Source organism: Astyanax mexicanus, chromosome 23 (genome assembly GCF_023375975.1).
Source record: "Astyanax mexicanus isolate ESR-SI-001 chromosome 23, AstMex3_surface, whole genome shotgun sequence".
NCBI lineage: Eukaryota > Metazoa > Chordata > Actinopteri > Characiformes > Acestrorhamphidae > Astyanax > Astyanax mexicanus.
The window spans coordinates 13,435,500-13,454,175 of NC_064430.1; the positions used below are offsets into that span (position 1 = coordinate 13,435,500).

Consider the following 18,676-nt stretch of genomic DNA (forward strand, 5'->3'; position numbering starts at 1 on the left):
TTATAGGTTTATGTTTGACTTAAATTAACATTGTTGTTTTATTCTATAAACTACAGACAACATTTCTCCCAAATTCCAAATAAAAGTATTGTCAATTAGACCATTTATTTAAAAAATTTGAGAAATTACTGAAATAACAAAAAAGATACAGGGCTTTCAGACCTCAAATAATGCAAAGAAAACAATCAATATTTGGTGGAATAACCCTGTTTTTTAATCATAGATTTCATGCATCTTGCCATGTTCTCCTCCACCAGTCTTACACACTGCTTTTGGATAAATCCATCTTCCTCTTGATTATATTCCAGAGGTTTTCAATTTGCTAAAATCAAAGAAAGATGGACCACCATGACCAACAGCATGACCACACTAGTTGACCAACTTGTATAAGCTGTAAGGCCTGTACAAGTTGTGAGGTATTATCTTGTGAGTGACTCACTGTGGCCAAAATGCATGAAAACTGTGATTAAAAACCAGGGTTATTCCACTAAATATTGATTTACTTTGAACTTTTAAACTTTATGAATATGAACTTGTTTTCTTTGCATTATTTGAGGTCTGAAAGCTCTGCATCTTTTTTGTTTTTTTATATTTCAGCCATTTCTCATTTTCTGCAAATAAATGCTCTAAGTGACAATGTTTTAATTTGGAATTTGGGAGAAATGTTGTCTGTAGTTTCTAGAATAAAAAGCAATATTCATTTCACTCAAACATATACCTATAAATAGCAAAATTAGAGAAACTGATTCAGAAACTGAAGTGGTCTCTTAATTTTTTCCAGAGCTGTATTTGGACTATAACACATTTTTTTTGCAATTCTGCCCCTGTACGCAACCTTCTTGGATTTGGTACAGTAAATGTACAAGTCCATCTAAGTCCACACTCACTCTCCATGACCAGTTAATGGTCAAGTCTTTTTAATGTGTCAGGTCAATTGTTTTTGAAAAATAAAAGCGACAGTAACTCAGAACATTGGGTCCCCAGGTGTGGTGATTGTCCTGCAATCAATCGGTAACCAATCCAGCGCCCTGTATTCCAGAACGGAGCACATACAGCATATAAAACAGCCTCATAAAGCTCCTCTCTCACCTGTTGTTGTTCCTGAGTTTGACATGGCCTCCAGGCTCCAGGATCTGGCCATTCTTCAACCAAGTGATCTGAGGGGTGGGCTCACCCTGGGCCAGGCAGGTGAAGATGGCAGTGGTGCCCACTGGCCGTGCTACAGACTGAGGAGGCTGAACGAACTCAGCTGGGGCTGGAGAAAGCAAAGAGAAAGAGAAAGAGAGAGAAATACGAGGTAATTTTCAGCTTCCTACTGTTATACTATAATACAGAAGACTTTGAATATCTGTGAGTATTTGTATCTTAAATGGAAGCTCTTGAGATGGCAGCAGTATGTGGATGAGCATTGTCTTGCTGGAAAGGTAGGTTGACACCTAGAGCATGACCTTATTAATGTAATGTTAGACTGTCAAAGCATCTGTAATAAAGACCATTGGAAATCTAGCAAAATTCCACCCCTGACATGAGTTGGGATTATAGATATATATTATATATTTTATTAGCTATGTTTTGTCATATTTTCACACAACATTAATGGTTTGCCTGGATTAATCAATCACTGTTTCCATTTTCTGTTTTTTTTTCCACTTTTTTCATTCATCAGTATTTTGAAACTACAGTACCCAGAATTCCTTTACGGCATTAGCTGACACTTTTATCCAAAGTATAACCATACAGACAAGGTTATTCCTATTACAGAGGTGGACCAATGTAGTGTTATTAGTGATGGGACGATCCACTTTTTTCAGCTCCGATCCGATTCTGATATAAAACTAATATTAAACTGCCGATACCAATCCAAATACAGATAAAAGGGCTCTTTTAGTTTATTATTAGTACTATGATTAAGGTTACATAATGAGGCTGAAACAGACTACACAGTCCTTTGAAGAGGATACACAAGTGCATTTAATGTAAATGCATTCCAAAGTCATTTAATTGACACACTTTATATACAAACACACTATAGTTTTCTTTAAAATTAAATATATATATATATATATATATATATATATATATATATATATATATATATATATATATATAAAAAATAAAAAGAAAAAAAAATATATATATATATATTAAATACAGGGCTCTAGACTAATTTATTGCACTGGTTGAGCAGGAGACTTTTATTTTGACATGTAGCGTAGGAGATGAGCTGCAATGGCTAAATGGTGGTGACGCTAACTGTATTTCCGAGCTGCTTACTGCTGGTTAGAAAACAAAAGACTTTTATTTTGACATGTAGCGTAGTAGATTAGCTGCAAAGGCTAAATGGTGACGCTAACTGTATTTCCGAGCTGCTTAGCGCTGGTTAGAAAACAAAAGACTTTTATTTTGACATGTAGCATAGGAGATTAGCTGCAACGGCTAAATGGTGACAATAACTGTATTTCCGAGCTGCTGAGCGCTGGTTAGAGAACAAAAGACTTTTATTTTGACATGTAGCGTAGTAGATTAGCTGTAACGGCTAAATGGTGACGCTAACTGTATTTCCGAGCTGCATAGTGCTGGTTAGAGAACAAAAGCTGCTGGGCGTTCAGGGTAAACTGTGGAACTGGAATCTGGATCAGTGATGCGTTTGTGTTAACGTTACAGCGGGTTTATTGTCAAGCTCAAGCTGCGGACTGGAATATGGATCGGTAAGTGGATCGGCCGATATCCGGTCACCCGATATCCGATATGCTAATTACGCAATATCGTCCCTGATACTGATACTGTACCGGATCGGCCCTTCTCTAAGTGTTAAAGGAGTCTTGCCCAAGGACTACACTTATTGGTGTAGCACAGCATTCAGTCACCCAGACCAGGAATTGAACCTCAGTCACCTACATGACGTGGTAGCTCCCTGGCAGGTACTGGTGTTATCCACTGCGCCACACTAACCACCAAATAAATACACCAAACAACCTTTGGAAATCTCTCCACTGTGAATTCTAATGCCTCGCAGACCCACTGACGCGAATGCAAATCAATATAGACTTGATATTTGGCTTCCTACCAGTAACATTAGCCATCTGGCTTCCTGCCGCATTAGCCACCTAGCGGGAAAATAAACCCACTTAAACAAACACACTCGCAATGTTATTAAAGTTCTTCCCTACAACCTTTAAGACACATTACCAGAATAGAGACAAAGAGAGAAAGAAATTAGCAGCACCAGCTTAACATTACATTACTGTTATTATTTTCCTCCAACAATAATGAACGCTGTTCCCTGCTTTCTGTCTATAGCGGCTAATTCAGCGTAATGATACAGTGTTACAGTGTTTGACAGGCCAACAAAGCTTCAGCTGAATCTAATTGAGAAAGAGAGAGAGAGAAAGAAAAACGAGCAGCGAGGAAGAAAACAAAAGAAAAGAAGGCAATCAAGAGAAAAAAAAAAACACACAGAATGTGGAAAGGATTATTGTGTTTTGATCACATTATGAGCGTGTTGTGACTGCGGTAAGAGGTAGCAGCGCTGCGCTCAGTCTAAGCCTCAGATAAACTTCATTAGCTTGGTGGGAGAACTGATTCGAGGGTTGAGAGAAGGAAGCAGAGAATCTATACCTGATGGCCGGCGCAAATTAAAATAGATTAAGTGATATAGAAGCAGGTTTCAGGTTAGAGAGAGTGAGAAAGAGAGAGAGAGTGTTTATGTGTGTGGGGGGATGTGTGTTTGTGTAGGTAGCAGACATCAGGAGCTTTATGGTAATGCGGTGGGAAAAAAAAAAAAAGCTTGAAGATTGCCTGAGTGGACTCAGGAGAGGAGAGACGTCCACGACCCCCTAAGCCTTAATACAGAATTGCCCTTTTCCTTAGCCATGTTCCATTAGCTGTAACCGGCGCAGAGTTGCCGTTAATCCAATACGCGATTACTACTTAATTAGGTTGCATTTAGTTTAGCCGGAAATTCGTGATTAGTGGATGATTAGCGGCCGCCGCCTCGATATTGCAATTTCCCCTCCTGCAATTACTGCCATATCGTTTGTATCCACGGCCGTATTATATGATACATCAAGGCTGACGTCTGCAGCGCGATAGGCTTAATCATTCGGGCTATAAAACCCACATGTGCCGGCCGGCCGGCGCAACAATCAAAGTTGCACAGTTTGCGCAGGCGGGGACGCCATTAGAGACCCATCAGAGTGAGTTTAGTGGAGATGGGTCTCTTATAAAAGAGATTAATGCTGTGAACCTCTTACCCTTGCTTTGCCGCGGAGATATGCGCTCGCTGTTGGCCGCTACACTACGGACATGGGTGGAAGAAAGTGCGATAGCAAGGGAGAAAAGAGAGAGAGAAAGAGAGAGAGAGGGATGTGCTAAGAAAAGAAGGCAGAGGCTGATAATAGAGAGAGAAAGCATGGTAGAGAGACATATAGACAGACTCCAGGGAGCTACAGGGAGAGATTTTTTTTTAATCTCCTTTAAACACTCTAATCCAAAGAAGTGCAGAGATTCAGTTGTTGAGCCGCTGAGCTCCAGTAACACTACAGAAATCCCACCGACCTTTCTGTGGTACCCCAGTGATTCCAAAGCACAGCACTTCTTTAAAATATAATTTTTAAAGAATTTTATCTTTCCTAGTCCCAGACCACTCTAACTATAATATGTTCAACCTCATAAATTTGAAATTTCATGTATTTGAATTATGTTATAACAAGTGACTGGTTCTGCATCAACTGCAATCTCCTGAGAATCAAGAGATAACATAAAAACAAACCCTGTTACCCAAACTAAGTTCTGAAACTGATTTTTACATAGTAAACCAAAAATAAGAACTCGACCTAGCCTCAGATATATATTTAGTTGTATCTTTGCTAATTCTTTATTAAAAACTCAACCCTGTGTAAGCCAATCAGCAAAGAAATCAGTAAAGCTTTATTTGGATGGTTTATTATAATATAGATGCCTCATAGATGCTCAACTAACTTTCAACTAATATTAAACTGAATGTCTATTAAAGGAAGCCTAACTCTTAGTTGAATGCAAATGATTCTGTATAGAACCGAACCCTACACCTAAACTCGACCCTAAGCCTAACTTCAACTATGAATCAACCCTAAAACCTAAACCTGACCAAAATATTATCCTACTACTAAAATTAAATATTAACCCTAAAATGAAAGGTTAGAGTTATTGTAGGGTTATATTTAATAGAGAATAATTTACTTTTAACTTAGAGTTCAGTTACATTTAAAAGACATGCGGTTGAATGTTAGTTAAATGTTAGTTGAGCATCTATGAGGTGATACCAATAAAATCTTCTAAAAAAAAAAGTTTTTCTTTAAGAAGATGAGAATGTCCACATTCTCTGGAGAAAGGGATGCTCTTTGAACAGTCACATTGTCCGCGGGTCGGCTACAGTGTGCTGCGCCATTTGTAGCTTAGAGGGAGGGATCGTTGATCCTCTTTTTGATTTGAGGCTCGAGACCAAGACATAATTTAGATCGATTTTGATGAAATATCGAAATCGTGACACCCCTAGTGGAAATATTACTTATACAAACACAAAGATCAGATCAGTATAAGCTGATAATCAGGATAAAAATATAACATTTATAATATATAAATTTTATTTCACTTATCGAATCACTCAGTGCCGGCGCATATGTGCTAACAGCGCTTGATTTGTGATCATTAGCTCCCTTTAGCGTTCGCCCACTTCCACAACCTGTGAAAAGCTAAAATAAAAACACAGAGCCGTGAGCTGCTAAGAAAACTGCGCTAGTTAATACAGCGCTAATCGAATCCGATCACTTCCAAGGTGAAGCTGCCATTCTTTTGGATCGCTTCTGCTTTCATCGATCAGCGCCATGATCACAGGCATTGACACACAATTAACAGCATGGCTTTTCCATCTCAGAGCACTGTAATGCAGTGGCCTTGCCTCCTGCTGATCAGGAAGATTAAATGAAGTATTGACCAAGCTCTAGCTTTGCTATCAGCTCTGTGAGGGCGTGAGCTGCAGTCGATGCTTCCTGCTATCCTTTTAGAACAACACAGAGGCTTAGAGATATAAAGCATGCTCTGGATCCCTTAAGAGAACACGAGGTGATTCGGCTTAAAGTTAGCATCTAATATGTTAGCTGTCATGCTATGTAATATTTAATGGGAACTTTTGTGAATATTCAGTTGCATATTTTAGCAACTGAGGAATTACTTTAAGAGAAAATAACACTTTTGCATGTTTGTTTTGGTCCAGTATTCAGTGTTCTCTGGGAATTGGGACTCCTCCTGCTGTGAATGCCAGCGGCTAGCTTAGCCACTGATGAGGAGGCTAATAAACACACAGCTAAACTGGTCTGTTTTTTTTTTTTTCTTCTTTCTTTTTTTTCTCCCACCTCCTTTACGATACATCATTAGTATGGTTCTTTAAAACTCTGAAATCCTCATCTAGTAATGACGACAGCAGCACTACGTCAGAATGTAAATAATCTTACCTACAAGATATTTAGTTCTTACTAAATTTGTGCCTATTTCATCCCCAAAAACAGACTGAACAGCATTCTCCAATAAACAGGCCCACCAGTAAATACACCAACAAAAATATGTGATTGCTGGGAGCCTCTAGGAAATTCTATCATTTAAAATGATTGTATAAAGTACAGATCTTAATCTTGCATCTTCATCTTTCTAGGGCATTTGAGCACAAAGGTTTAAGGTTTGTGAATTACAAAGTTGCTTGGTTTGATCCCTTGGACCAACAGGACAAGACCAAAGGCACCAATAGGAACTTTCACATCTTTCAAGTCCAATTTTTATGGCTAAAGAAACAAAACAAGTCAAGTTCTGAAAAATGACACATATTTAATTGTGTCTTTCATACTGTATATGAAACTGATGGACAACGACTTAATATTTCACTTTTTTGTCATTTGATTTTCTGTTTCTCTTAAAATCAGGCTGTCATGGTTGCACAACAAGCATATGAGCATTAAGATGGTGACAGAACAGCTCATCTCGTTCGGAGCAGAACACAAAATCTATTTGATGAGCAGATTGCTGATGATAAAAGTGCAAAAGTTAAAGTACATAGATGGTAAAGCACAAAAGAAACACTGAAAAATGACAGCAAGTTTTTTTTACAGAGACTTTATGTAGCCAGGCTTTTATTTTCGCTTAATTTTAAGAAGTGAATCTTTCTCTGTTCATGTCCACAAAGACACACTATAGCTTTCCTTACTAATAAGCACTTGTGGAAAAGGTTAAAAGGTTAAACACGTCAAAAAAGGAGAGTAAACACAGACAGTGAGCAAAGAAAAAGAAAGTTTCTAAAATGATGAGAGAGATGGAGTTTCTAGCTTTGTTTACAGAGCACTTAACTGCTCCCTGGGCATCATAGTGAAGACTCACTGTTTCTTAGTATGTGTGCGCTCACTAGTGTGTGTATATGCGTTCACTGGACAGATGGGTTAAATATGGAGGAAATTCCTATGTGTGCAGCACTAATGGAAACTGAAAACTGAGGATCAATCTCCTGTTACTAGAAGATGCTGCCAACAATATTAATATTTCAACAACTTTTGATAAAAAAAAAAAACATTCAGATATGAATTACTGACCAATTTGACTGAAAAAAAAAAATTTTTTTTTTTAGAAATACATTTGTGTAGTTATACAGTAAGTAAATATAGTAAGTATAAACCTGCTGAATTAAAAGGGGAAACATGGCGACAAGTACCCCTTCAAGTATGCATTCTTACTATTGTCGCTTATTTGCACCTTATAATCCGGGGCGCCTTATGTATGAAAATAGAACAGAAAATAGACGTTTATTGACAGTGCGCCTTATACTCCGTAAAATATAGTACTCGTTATTTTCAGTTATTTTTAGGATAAATTAAGTGAAAAAAGTGAAAAAGCTGGACACGATTTCTCACCTTGCACCACCAGACGCCCCTGAGCCGTCCGCCGCAGACGAGTCCCTGGCTTGTTGGCTGCGCAGACATAAACACCCGAGTGCTGCACTCTGACATCAGAAATCATCAGATTACCCGTGCCCAACACTTGAATGCCCTCCACTCCAATCGGCCGCCCATCTGTCAGAGAGATGAAGGGATGGGGAATGAAAGTGAGAGAAAAAGTGACAGGGGAGAAGATCAGAGCGACAGAACAAAGAATAGAAAGCAGGAAAGGATGAGAGATAAAGGGAAAAAGAGACAGGGAAGGAAGAAAGAAGAGAGGAGATCGTTTAATGACAAAGTCAAGAAAATGACAAAATATAAGCAACATACATACACAGTGTAGAATTCTTTTTTTTTTTGGAGGGCTAGACCAACAGGCAATTCTTAATTTGACTCAATGTTAATTTGATCTCTTTTAGAAATGCTGTCATTACATGGTTTTGATAAGCTGATACTGGTAGGAGAAGACGTTACAATTAGGTACCGTAATTAAAAAGTGAAGCAGGCAAAGTGAACACATCAATATTTTATAATTATTTAATAATTTATAATAAACTTTTACATCAACAAAATATTAATGTGTTTAAAGCAAAGACCATCATTAAATTTACTAAATTCATTATACTATGGCTTGTACTTTTTGATTTGTAGTCTTTTTTCATTCTTCAGTAAAATCTGCAGTATCTGTGCAGTAAATTTCTAGGGTGGATATTCAAAGGGCCCGTTATAGAAAGCCAAAGCGTGAGATGTGGACGGTGGGTGGTGTAGAGGACCTGGACATTATGTGGAGATATCCCCATCAGATGGAATGATGATAAAAACCTCTTGGCTCTTTACTTGATCACTACACGTCAGTACAAACTTCCTATCAGTTAAGTGCACTGTATTGTAAAATTTTAAAGTAAAAAAAAAATGGCCTTTTAAAGTCCTTATATAAGCAGATTTTAGTTTCAACCTAAAGTTTGGATGTTTTTTCAACATCTTTTCTTAAACGTTTGAATGTATGGCTGAGTTATTGCTTTAAAGACCCCACATTTTACATTGTTCTTTTTTATGCATTTTATTTTTCCTGATGCCTGAGGTTGTGTGTGGTGGGTATTTTTTTATTTTTTTATTTTTTATTTTTTTGACCTTACAATGAAGTAACAGGCTTTCACTGCTTATGCCAGGTTCACATTACATGACCTCAATTTTTATGTTGCAAACATTTTTAGAAAATGGACAAAACAATTTGGCGGCAAATCAATGTTTATTTGGTGCTGGCATGGTTGTCGCAGACAAAAAAAAAAAAAAAAAAAAAAAACTTTCTACCCCCTCTCTTTGTGCATTTCTTTTGATTTTTTTTTTTACTTTTTCTCCCTTGAACAGACATAAGAAATGAAGTGATTCCATGTGCAAAACAGCCCAAGTATTTCACTGGTTTCAGAGCTAACGTGGAAGCAATCCTGATGTCTGAACTTTGGGAAGATTTTAGTGTCCAACTATTTCTTTTTTTGGAAAAATGTCCCACAAAAGAGATCTGGCTGTTATTGTTCCATAAAATGCATTTAGAAAAGTGTTTATTTGGGATTTGGACACCCTTTGAGGCGAGTGTGATTTACGTGCAAATCACACTTTGACAGTATCTCTTGCTTTTTCTGTCATAAGCACACTCTCCCTTAAACTTCCCCAGCCAAATCAGAGCTTCAAAGCTTTAAACATTTCCTTTATTTCTTTTGAGGTTTTATCTTGGCACAAAAATCAATATTTAACAATTAATTTTCATTAGTTTTAATCAACCAAAGTTAGCTTTTGCTCCTTTTGCCTCAGAGTAAGCTCCCATTTCAGGCTTTTCTGTTTGCTTTTATCTGATCCACCAACATCAGACGCACTTAATGATTGGAAAGATGAAAGTGATCTGCAGCGCTGCTTTATCCGCCTTGTTTTCTATGTAATGCTTTGAAAGTAATGTGGGATGATAAAAAAGCTGCCTTTAATGAAGCCTGTTTTATGAGGAAAATATGAAAAATAACTAAAAAAAAAAAGTGAACACACTTCATACAGTCCTGAATGTTGAACAGTCTCATACCATCTACCAGCTTTATGCACCTTTTATTCCCCAGTCCATACAGCCAGTTTGTGGGGATGTATTCAATATACCATACTACACAACTTTCAGAGTGGTCAGATGCATAAATAGGATTTTTTTTTTGCTCAGATCGGGTTTGGCTATCTTGATGGTTTACATTCATGGATGCAAGTGATCTGTATCTGTGTGCAATGTGAACAAATCTGTCCCTGAAACACCTCACACGCGCACATTGATACCTGTATAAATGTCGCCTTCACCACCAACAACAAAAATGTCGTATATGAGCGACGACTCAAAGCTTTATTAAGGGAAATGGATGCGTTTGTTAGCAGCTCATATGTCAAACATGAAGCATGAAGTACATGCTCAGGTCGAGGAGGTGAAAAAAGGCCAGGCTGTTTGCTTTTGCTGTTTTTGCAGCTATAGCTGCACAGCTGCACCAAGAGATGTGTGGGTACTAGGGGTGTCACGATTCTCTAAATCCTCGATTCGATTTCATTTTCGATTTGAGGGTCACGATTCGATTCGATTCGATTCTCGATTTTCTTGTTTTTTTTTCTTGTTATTATTTTATGCCTCATTAAATTTAAATAATATATTTATTATTATTATTATTATAAATATTATTATTATTATTTATTAAGATATATATGGTAATGCCATCTAGTGACTTTTTTTGGTAGCAACAGTGTGCACTATTAAAACAAGCAGTTTATCAGAGCTGTGTGTGGATGGATGGTGAAACTGCTCATTACATGAAGCTGCAGTTCTTCATCCAACCACTAGCAGCAGCAGCACAAGCCCCGCTCTCTTCACTCAGTCACTACTTCAGTACAGCCCAGCCACGGGCTACAGAGCCCAGCCAGTCCGTTTTTACTGTTTCTGTAAACAAATAAAGGTTTTAACCCCACTAACCGGATAATACAGCTCACTACAGTTCATCTTTCAGCCCAAGCAGCTAACAGCAGCAGGTTAGAACAGCCGACACGGAGGCACTGCTCGGATTACATTATAAACAGGTCAGTTAGCGCGCTGCTAACCTCAGGATGTTTATAACTACGGAGTTTAGTGGACACACCACGGCCGCCAGGTAAGTCTTTTAAAGGCTACTGAAGACTATTAAAGGCTATTAGAGTGTAACCCCTGGCTCCCAGGGGTTACAAGAGGTTATTGAAAGCATTATTGGGGGGCAGAAATCAGTACAGGCTGGTTAGATAAGTGATGTGGTGAAACTGTGACTAGCGCTGTCACAGTGATGTTTATTAACGTCATTAAAACAGATTTTGTCAGGTATTGTCTTATAAATATTTACACATAACTTATATCTCTCCTGAAAAGCTTTTATTTTAGTCAGAAACACGCTTGTGTTTACTTTATCTGAGAGAAAGATGTTTTTTTAATTCAATGGAAAGCAACAGGTGTAGTCAATTATAAGTTTAAGATTTTTAATCCACCTCACTGTGATCTATAGTCAGTGTTCTCAAGTCACACTGACGCACGCATTTCAGCGAGTTCACACGCTCTCACCTGCGCGCACCCACCCCTCCGTCAGATACAGATACAAAACCTGCGCGCCCAACCCCCGCCCCCCCTCCCCCGTTGGACAGATAAAAACAGTGATCACACTCCCGCCGACTGCGCTCATGCAGTGGCTATCTCTATTTAAATGAATAGGATGCGCTGTGTTGGTGCCGCGCCATTTGCGTAGCGCGCTGCGCTATTTGCGTAGCGCGCGCGGGAGGGATCGTCGATCCTCTTTTTGACTTCGATACTCGAGATCGTGACCTCATTTCGATTTGATTTCGATAAAATATCAAGATCGTGACACCCCTAGTGGGTACGAGAGAGAAGCATGAAGCACATGCATAAAAACAAAAAGATACATAAATTCTGATTTGATAGTTCACATTCATGTCGCATGTCCATGGATCGGATATGTATCTGATTTAGGACCACATATGAAAGTGACTCAAATTTGATTTGGCACGTTCACACAGCAATGAAAAAATCTTCAGATCACACAGATCTGAGCCACATTGAGCAAAAAATCAGATTTGAGCCACTGGTTTTAAAGCTAGCTTTTAGACAAGTCTAAAACCTTGTGTATTTTTGTTTGTGATTAAAGCTTTAAATAAGAAAAAAAAACTTTAAATGAAAATCTAAATAATTCTGAAGCATTTCTATTTGTCCAAATACCAAGAACTTTTGACAAAAAGTCAGTTATGTCAAAAAATGCAAAAATTTTTTTTTTTTTTTTCTTATGTTTAAGACCAATTATTCCACCCATTCAGCTTCTACTCAGCTGTATATCCCCTCATCACTGGTGGTGCCACAATACAAGGAGGGTGAAGACTAGCACATGCCTCCTCCGATACATGTGAAGTCAGAATCCACCTTCTTTTAAACTGCTGATGATGCAGCATTACCAAGTAGCATCACAGCTCGCTCGTAGGAATACCCAGCGACTCGGTTCCGATACATCAGCTCACAGACGCCTTGTGCTGATCAACATCACCCTTTAGAGTGATGAGAGGAAAGAGCGCCATCTACCCACCTAGAGAGAGCAAGGCCAATTATGACCTCTCTCAGAGCTCCGGCAGTTGATGGCATGGTGCATGACCAGGATTCGAACCAGCGATCCCCCCCCCCCCCCCCCCCGATAATAGTGGCCGTGCTTTTTATTATGGTTTGTGAGTGACGGTGACAATATACATTTACTTTGTCTATAGTTCATACTTTAGACTATAGAGTTAATAACTTTAACATTTGGCGTCTATAAAAGCAGTCGTATGCCCTGTTCTCCAGACTGTCAGAGCACCCTGGCGAGAACAATGGGGTCGAGAGGAGCGAGGGGTTTGGAGGAGGTGCGGCGTGAGAGCGAAATGCAAACGCCAGTGACGCAGGAGAATTCTGTTGCCATGGCACCGCTGTGTGTGTTCGGTCATGTGAGGGGCAAATACTGGTAGTATGCGACTCCCTCCAGCTCCCGCTCGGCTCCAGCCAGATTGGAGTCCTGTGTTGTTTGTGTGTGTGTGCATGTATTTACAGTATATATGTTTATATATGTGTATGTGTGTGCTAAATCTCTCCCAATGTATTTTGAGGCTCATTTCTAAAAATATTTGTTAAAAGTGACCTTTTAGATTATTCAGAAATCATTAGTTTTAATTTTAAAGATAATAAGACAATAATACAGTATATAGATTAAGCGTCCATTTATATAAAGGAATGTATATACATAAATAAATGCAGAAACCACCCGTATGACATTCACTGTTCTTGTGATGTTACATAAACAAATACAACAGAGACAGAGCACATTTAGGCCACGCCCACCCCACCTCAGCGTCTGCTGTTCACATGTGTTACGTATTTCTCACAATTCTTCATAAAATCTGTTGTTAAAACTTTGACTTTAGGGGAAAACAAATCAAAAAGAGTTTTTTAGGTCTATATTTATTATCTATTTTTCCTAAAAACTCATTATTTAAAGCTGATTTAAAGGGATTTAGGACCCTCTCTGGTGAGAATGGGTAATTGCACCGAGCATGCGGAAGAATCATTATAAACTGGGCGGGTGTGATGCGGTCTTCTTTCAAAGCAGATAAATCCGATTCCAGGTTATGTTCAGTCAGAAACTTTAAATCATCTACACACTTTGTTTTTACTATGAGTGAATGAGCTACTGAGCTCTGAGTTTCCACTTCTGAAGTCTCCATTGCTCTACCAGCCGCTCGCGTTCAGTAAAACTGAGCCGGATCCTCTTTTAGAGGCTGTATGTGTGACGTAAGTACGTAAAGACGTGTGATGTGGCCAGAAAAACTCAAAAACAAAAAGGGACCCGACACCCCAGTTTTTAAAATGAATATATTAGGCCTTGCAGGGATGATTAATCCAGCACACTGGTACCATTAAATACAATATTTGATCCCTTCTCCACTCAGAAATGCTTCTGCTTTCAGTTTAGCAACAAAAATAATACAGACTGACACTTTAATGAATCATTAAAATAAACACTGTGTCACTGAAAGTGACATATCTAGTTCTGTAGTCTACTGGTGTACTGTATTGGTCTATAAATGCTGCTTTAAATAGAAATCAATTATAAATGTTGACCCTGGATCTTCCCACACATGACGTCAAATTAATCAAGACACCAACGCTTCTTCAGTCTCAGATACCAGCGCTTTTAGCCAGTACACCCAGTACACCCCCACCCTCCAGCTGCTGTCATCCACTCTGTATCCATGTTATTATTATGCTGCGCATTAAGATGCCTGGCAGGCGGATGTTAGCCGAGCGTAATTTAGAATGACTAGCCGTAATTGTCTGACATCTGCCAAGTGAAGTTATACAGTGCTAAAGCCTAATAGCCAATTCAGTGCACTAAAGAGCGAACGGAGAGCCATGAATTAGACATTAAAGCAGCGAGAGAGCCACCAGGCCAGCAGGGCTCCACACTACAATCCAAAATAAAAACGGGCAAACTGGAAGATTGCTGCTGATGGGTCGTAGGGATGGAAGTTTATACAGACTGTTATTGGCCAAATGTTTATGCATGCCTAAATAGCTCACTGCAGCAGTTACAGTTATGACATCTATCACTCTTCTTAACCCTTAAGGTTCCAAACAAGATACAATTCATACAGATTAAATGAACATGATTTATCTCTTAGACCAGACATAATCATTTAGACCAATTTTAATCTTGGTCTGCATTTCCAAAACATTTCTAAACCAACTTCAATTACATCCAGACCTGTGTGACTGTCTTGTGTAGACAAACTGAGGTGTTTATGACATTAAATGTGTTAATTTATTAGAGATTCACCAAATATTCCACAACCAAATGTGCTTTTTATACTTTTTTTTGCTGAATAAATGCATCATGGTTGTGATTTGAATGAATCATCAAAAACATTTTTACCAAATTTTACCAAATTGAAAACCTCTGGAATATAATCAAGAGGAAGATGGATGATCACAAGCCATCAAACCAAGCTGAACTGCTTGATTTATTGCACCAGGAGTAAAGGCATAAAGTTACCCAAAAACAGTGTGTAAGACTGATGGAGGAGAACATGCCAAAATGCATAAAAACTGTGATTAAAAACCAGGGTTATTCCACCAAATATTGATTTCTGAACTCTTAAAACTTTATAAATATGAACTTTTTTTTTTGCATCATTTGAGGTAGGGGTTAGATCGGGCCCCAAAGATCCGACCCGACCCAACCCGAGCCCGTGCACGTTCTGCACGAGCCCGACCCAACCCGAACCATAAACTGTCATTATGAGCCCGAGCCCGACCTGCCCCATAAACTGGCTGTTTTCGGGCTGTTCGAATGAGCGAAATATGATCAGAATTATGTTAAATAACACTGTAACATAGAAGCATAGAACTATTATTTAATTAAAATGATTTTTAAGAACAGCTAAACACAGTGCTGCAGGTCAAACGCGGAGGAGTTAAAGTGCGAGAGAGAGAGAGACAGAGAGACAGAGAGAGACACAGAGAGAGAGAGAGAGAGAGACAGAGAGAGACACAGAGAAAGAGACACAGCGAGAGTGAGAGAGAGAGAGATTTGCGTGTTCTGATGAGCTACTCACAGGTAAAGGTTCTCTTTTATCTCCTCGTGCTCATATACTAGTCCCATACATAATTCTGCAGCTCCCTCAGTGTTTTCTGTCGTATTTTGCGGCTAGCGCGAGCGCTTACAACTAACACCGCGGACCGCGAGGTGCCGCCGCGCTTGTGCCGAATCCGCTACTGAATCCGACTCCCGCTTCGCGGACAGAATCAGCACAACACCCCCCGCTGTATTTATAAATAAAATAGTTTAGTTTCACTTTCAGTTTTCGTTATTTTATTTAAAAATAAAAATATAAATAAAAAAAAGATGCCTACATCTCAGACTATTTTCTGGAGCCCAACCCGACCCAAAGAATGTGGTGGGAAATCTCGGCCCGAACCGACCCGATTTTGGGTCGGGCCTCGGGTCAGGTCGGGTTCGGGCAGAGAATCTAAGCTCTAATTTGAGGTCTGAAAGTTCTGCATCTTTTTTTTATTTCAGACATTTCTCATTTTCTGCAAATAAATGCTCTAAATAACAATAATTTTATTTGGAAAATCAGAGAAACTGATTCAGAAACTGAAGTGGTCTCTTATTTTTTTCCAGAGCTTTAAATTATAAAGTCTGTTTTTTTTAGCTGTGTGGACTAAGTGTAATTCAAAAAAAAAAAAATTCTTTCAAAGTCAAATGAGCACTGTAAATTAATCTACACAGATTTCTCTCCTGAAAACTGTTTATTTGGGTGAGTAAAGTGTTTCCATTTATTTACAGTAAGCTTAGATTTCCAGTATTTTAAAGCGGTGCCTAGCACTAGTAAATGCCATCTGACAGCACAGAGGTACCTTGATTGTTAAGGCAACCCAGGGTGCTATCAGCTAGCGGTTCATCTCACGTAGCTTGTTTTAAAATGGAAAACACGCAGACTACAGTCTGATATACTTATTACATCTTCCCACAATCTGAGAATAAGAGATAAAAATATATATATATATATATATATGTAGGTTAGAGTTCAGTTGGCCGCTCGCCAAGATACAATTTCATCCAGTGTGTGATTGATTCAGTCAATCTCAGCGTTTGGTCTGATTTTGATTAGACTGTCTGAGACCTGCTTGATTGTAATTCATCAGACACCACATTACAAAGTGGAACATTTTAACTGCAACCTTTCATGACGGACTGATTGTGCTAATGTTATCAAAGAACGTTTTAATTGCATTAGAACTGATCTATAATCCTGATAGAGAGAGATAGTGAGAAAGAGAGGAAGAGAAATAGAAAGAGAGATACTGTGTATACAGTACAGTATAAATATGATGCATGAAGTGTATTATTTTTCTGTGCTATTTTGGTTTCTGTAGCCATAAAAATACTAAATCTGTAAACAGAGGAAACATGCAGTGTGTGTGGCAGTAAGCAGCACTTGACATGCAGATATAACATCCATTATAGAGCTTAGCCTTCTCTATTTCTCTCTCTCTCTCTCTCTCTCTCTCTCTCTCTCCCTCTCTCTCTCTCTCTCTCTCTCGCTCTCCCTTTCCCCTTCTCTATCTGTCTCTCTGTAATCCAATATGGCCAAATCCAATCGCATTTTCTTAGCATTTAATTCCAGCAACATACTGCAAGGCAATATCCTCAATCTGATTATCAACACTGCTTACAGAGACGGCCAGGCATTTACATTTCATATGAGTAAATTGGATCAGGTACTCAGATCTAGAAAAGCAGTGTTCTATAGGAAGTGTTAATTACAGATAAAGATACAATCAGACCTTGTATCTGTTATGTATAGTAGTTCTATATGCAGTCCATTACAGAGCATTCTAAGGGTGCTTTCATGCAAAGTAGCAGGTGTGAAAGGGGGCGCAAATTACGGTCCGGACCAAAGGACCAGATTTTGGTCCGACCAAGAGAGGTTGTCTGGGTCTGGATCTTCTAAACCAGGGTCCGGTTCGCCTGCAGTCTGAAAGCACTTTTCTGGATGGTTCGAACTTTCTGACCAATTACAGGAAGCTGAGCAGGCGTTTCTCAACAACGGCTAAAAATAAAGAAAAATAACCGTTTTTTCCTTCTTATCTGTTGGCAGCGATACAGTTGCTTCAGGACGAGCACGTTCGTTTGGTGAATTTGAACTAACCTAGAGTACTGTGCCTGAAGTTGCTGCTGCTGGTATAAAAACCACAATAGCAGCACAACTATGGAGACGAAATGAATCTGTTCATTCATTTTATCCTTATCCTGGAAAAGCTTCCCACCGAATGAACCACGCGCTGAATTGTCAACACGCCAACGTCAGACGCATGTCCTTCTGAAACCAATCATCGTCAGGTTAGGGAAAATGCAGCGATACGTAAGTGATGATGAAAGGATGTAGGGGTATCACACAAAGGTCTTTGGTGCGCTCCCTAAACTGCAGTGTGAAAACAGAAATAATCGGACCAAATATATACAATGTAGCACAAACAAGAACCTTGGTTCGGACCACGGTCCAGACCTTCAGGCGTGAAAGCACCCTGAAACTAAATAAAAACACATTTACTTTATTTGTACCTTTAATTTTGTCTGGTCAATTCCATTATATCTGTTAATACACACACATTTCTGCATTCCAACCCACAGTTGGTACGGTGAAGAATTGAACACTTTGTAATGCTGTCATTCCTTCTCACAACATTTAAAAATGTTTGGTAAGAGTAAGAGGTCAAAGTTTTTAAATTCTTCACACATTTTGCAAGCAGATATGTTCTTTTATTGCACAGCTATGTCTTTTGTAATATGTGCAGCATGTGGTTTTGCATTGTCTTGTTGAAAAATGCATGAGCAACCCTAGAAAAGATGCCATCTTGAAGACATAACATACCAGTGCATCTCAAAAAATCATTAAACAAAAATTTACTTTGCTTCCTTTAATTTTTTTAAATATATTATATAAATGTGTTACACACAGAGTGATCTATTTTAAGTGTTTATTTTTGTTACTGTTAATGATTATTGTGGCTTACAGACAATAAAACCCCAAAAATCTGTGTCTCAGAAAATTTGAATATTATATAAGAACAATTGGTACTTTTGTCAGTG

At 38.7% G+C, this 18,676-nt stretch overlaps 1 protein-coding gene across 1 annotated transcript in view; it reads right to left on the minus strand.

The window, feature by feature from the left end:
• Positions 1 to 18,676, minus strand: part of igdcc3 (immunoglobulin superfamily, DCC subclass, member 3) — a 137,728-nt gene that overhangs the window by 29,703 nt on the left and 89,349 nt on the right. The window contains exons 6-7 of the mRNA XM_022668149.2: positions 7,932 to 8,090; positions 1,090 to 1,255 (exon numbers count right to left, since the gene is read on the minus strand). Coding sequence (XP_022523870.2) covers positions 1,090 to 1,255; positions 7,932 to 8,090 — 325 coding nt within the window. The remainder of the gene's footprint in view (positions 1 to 1,089; positions 1,256 to 7,931; positions 8,091 to 18,676) is intronic.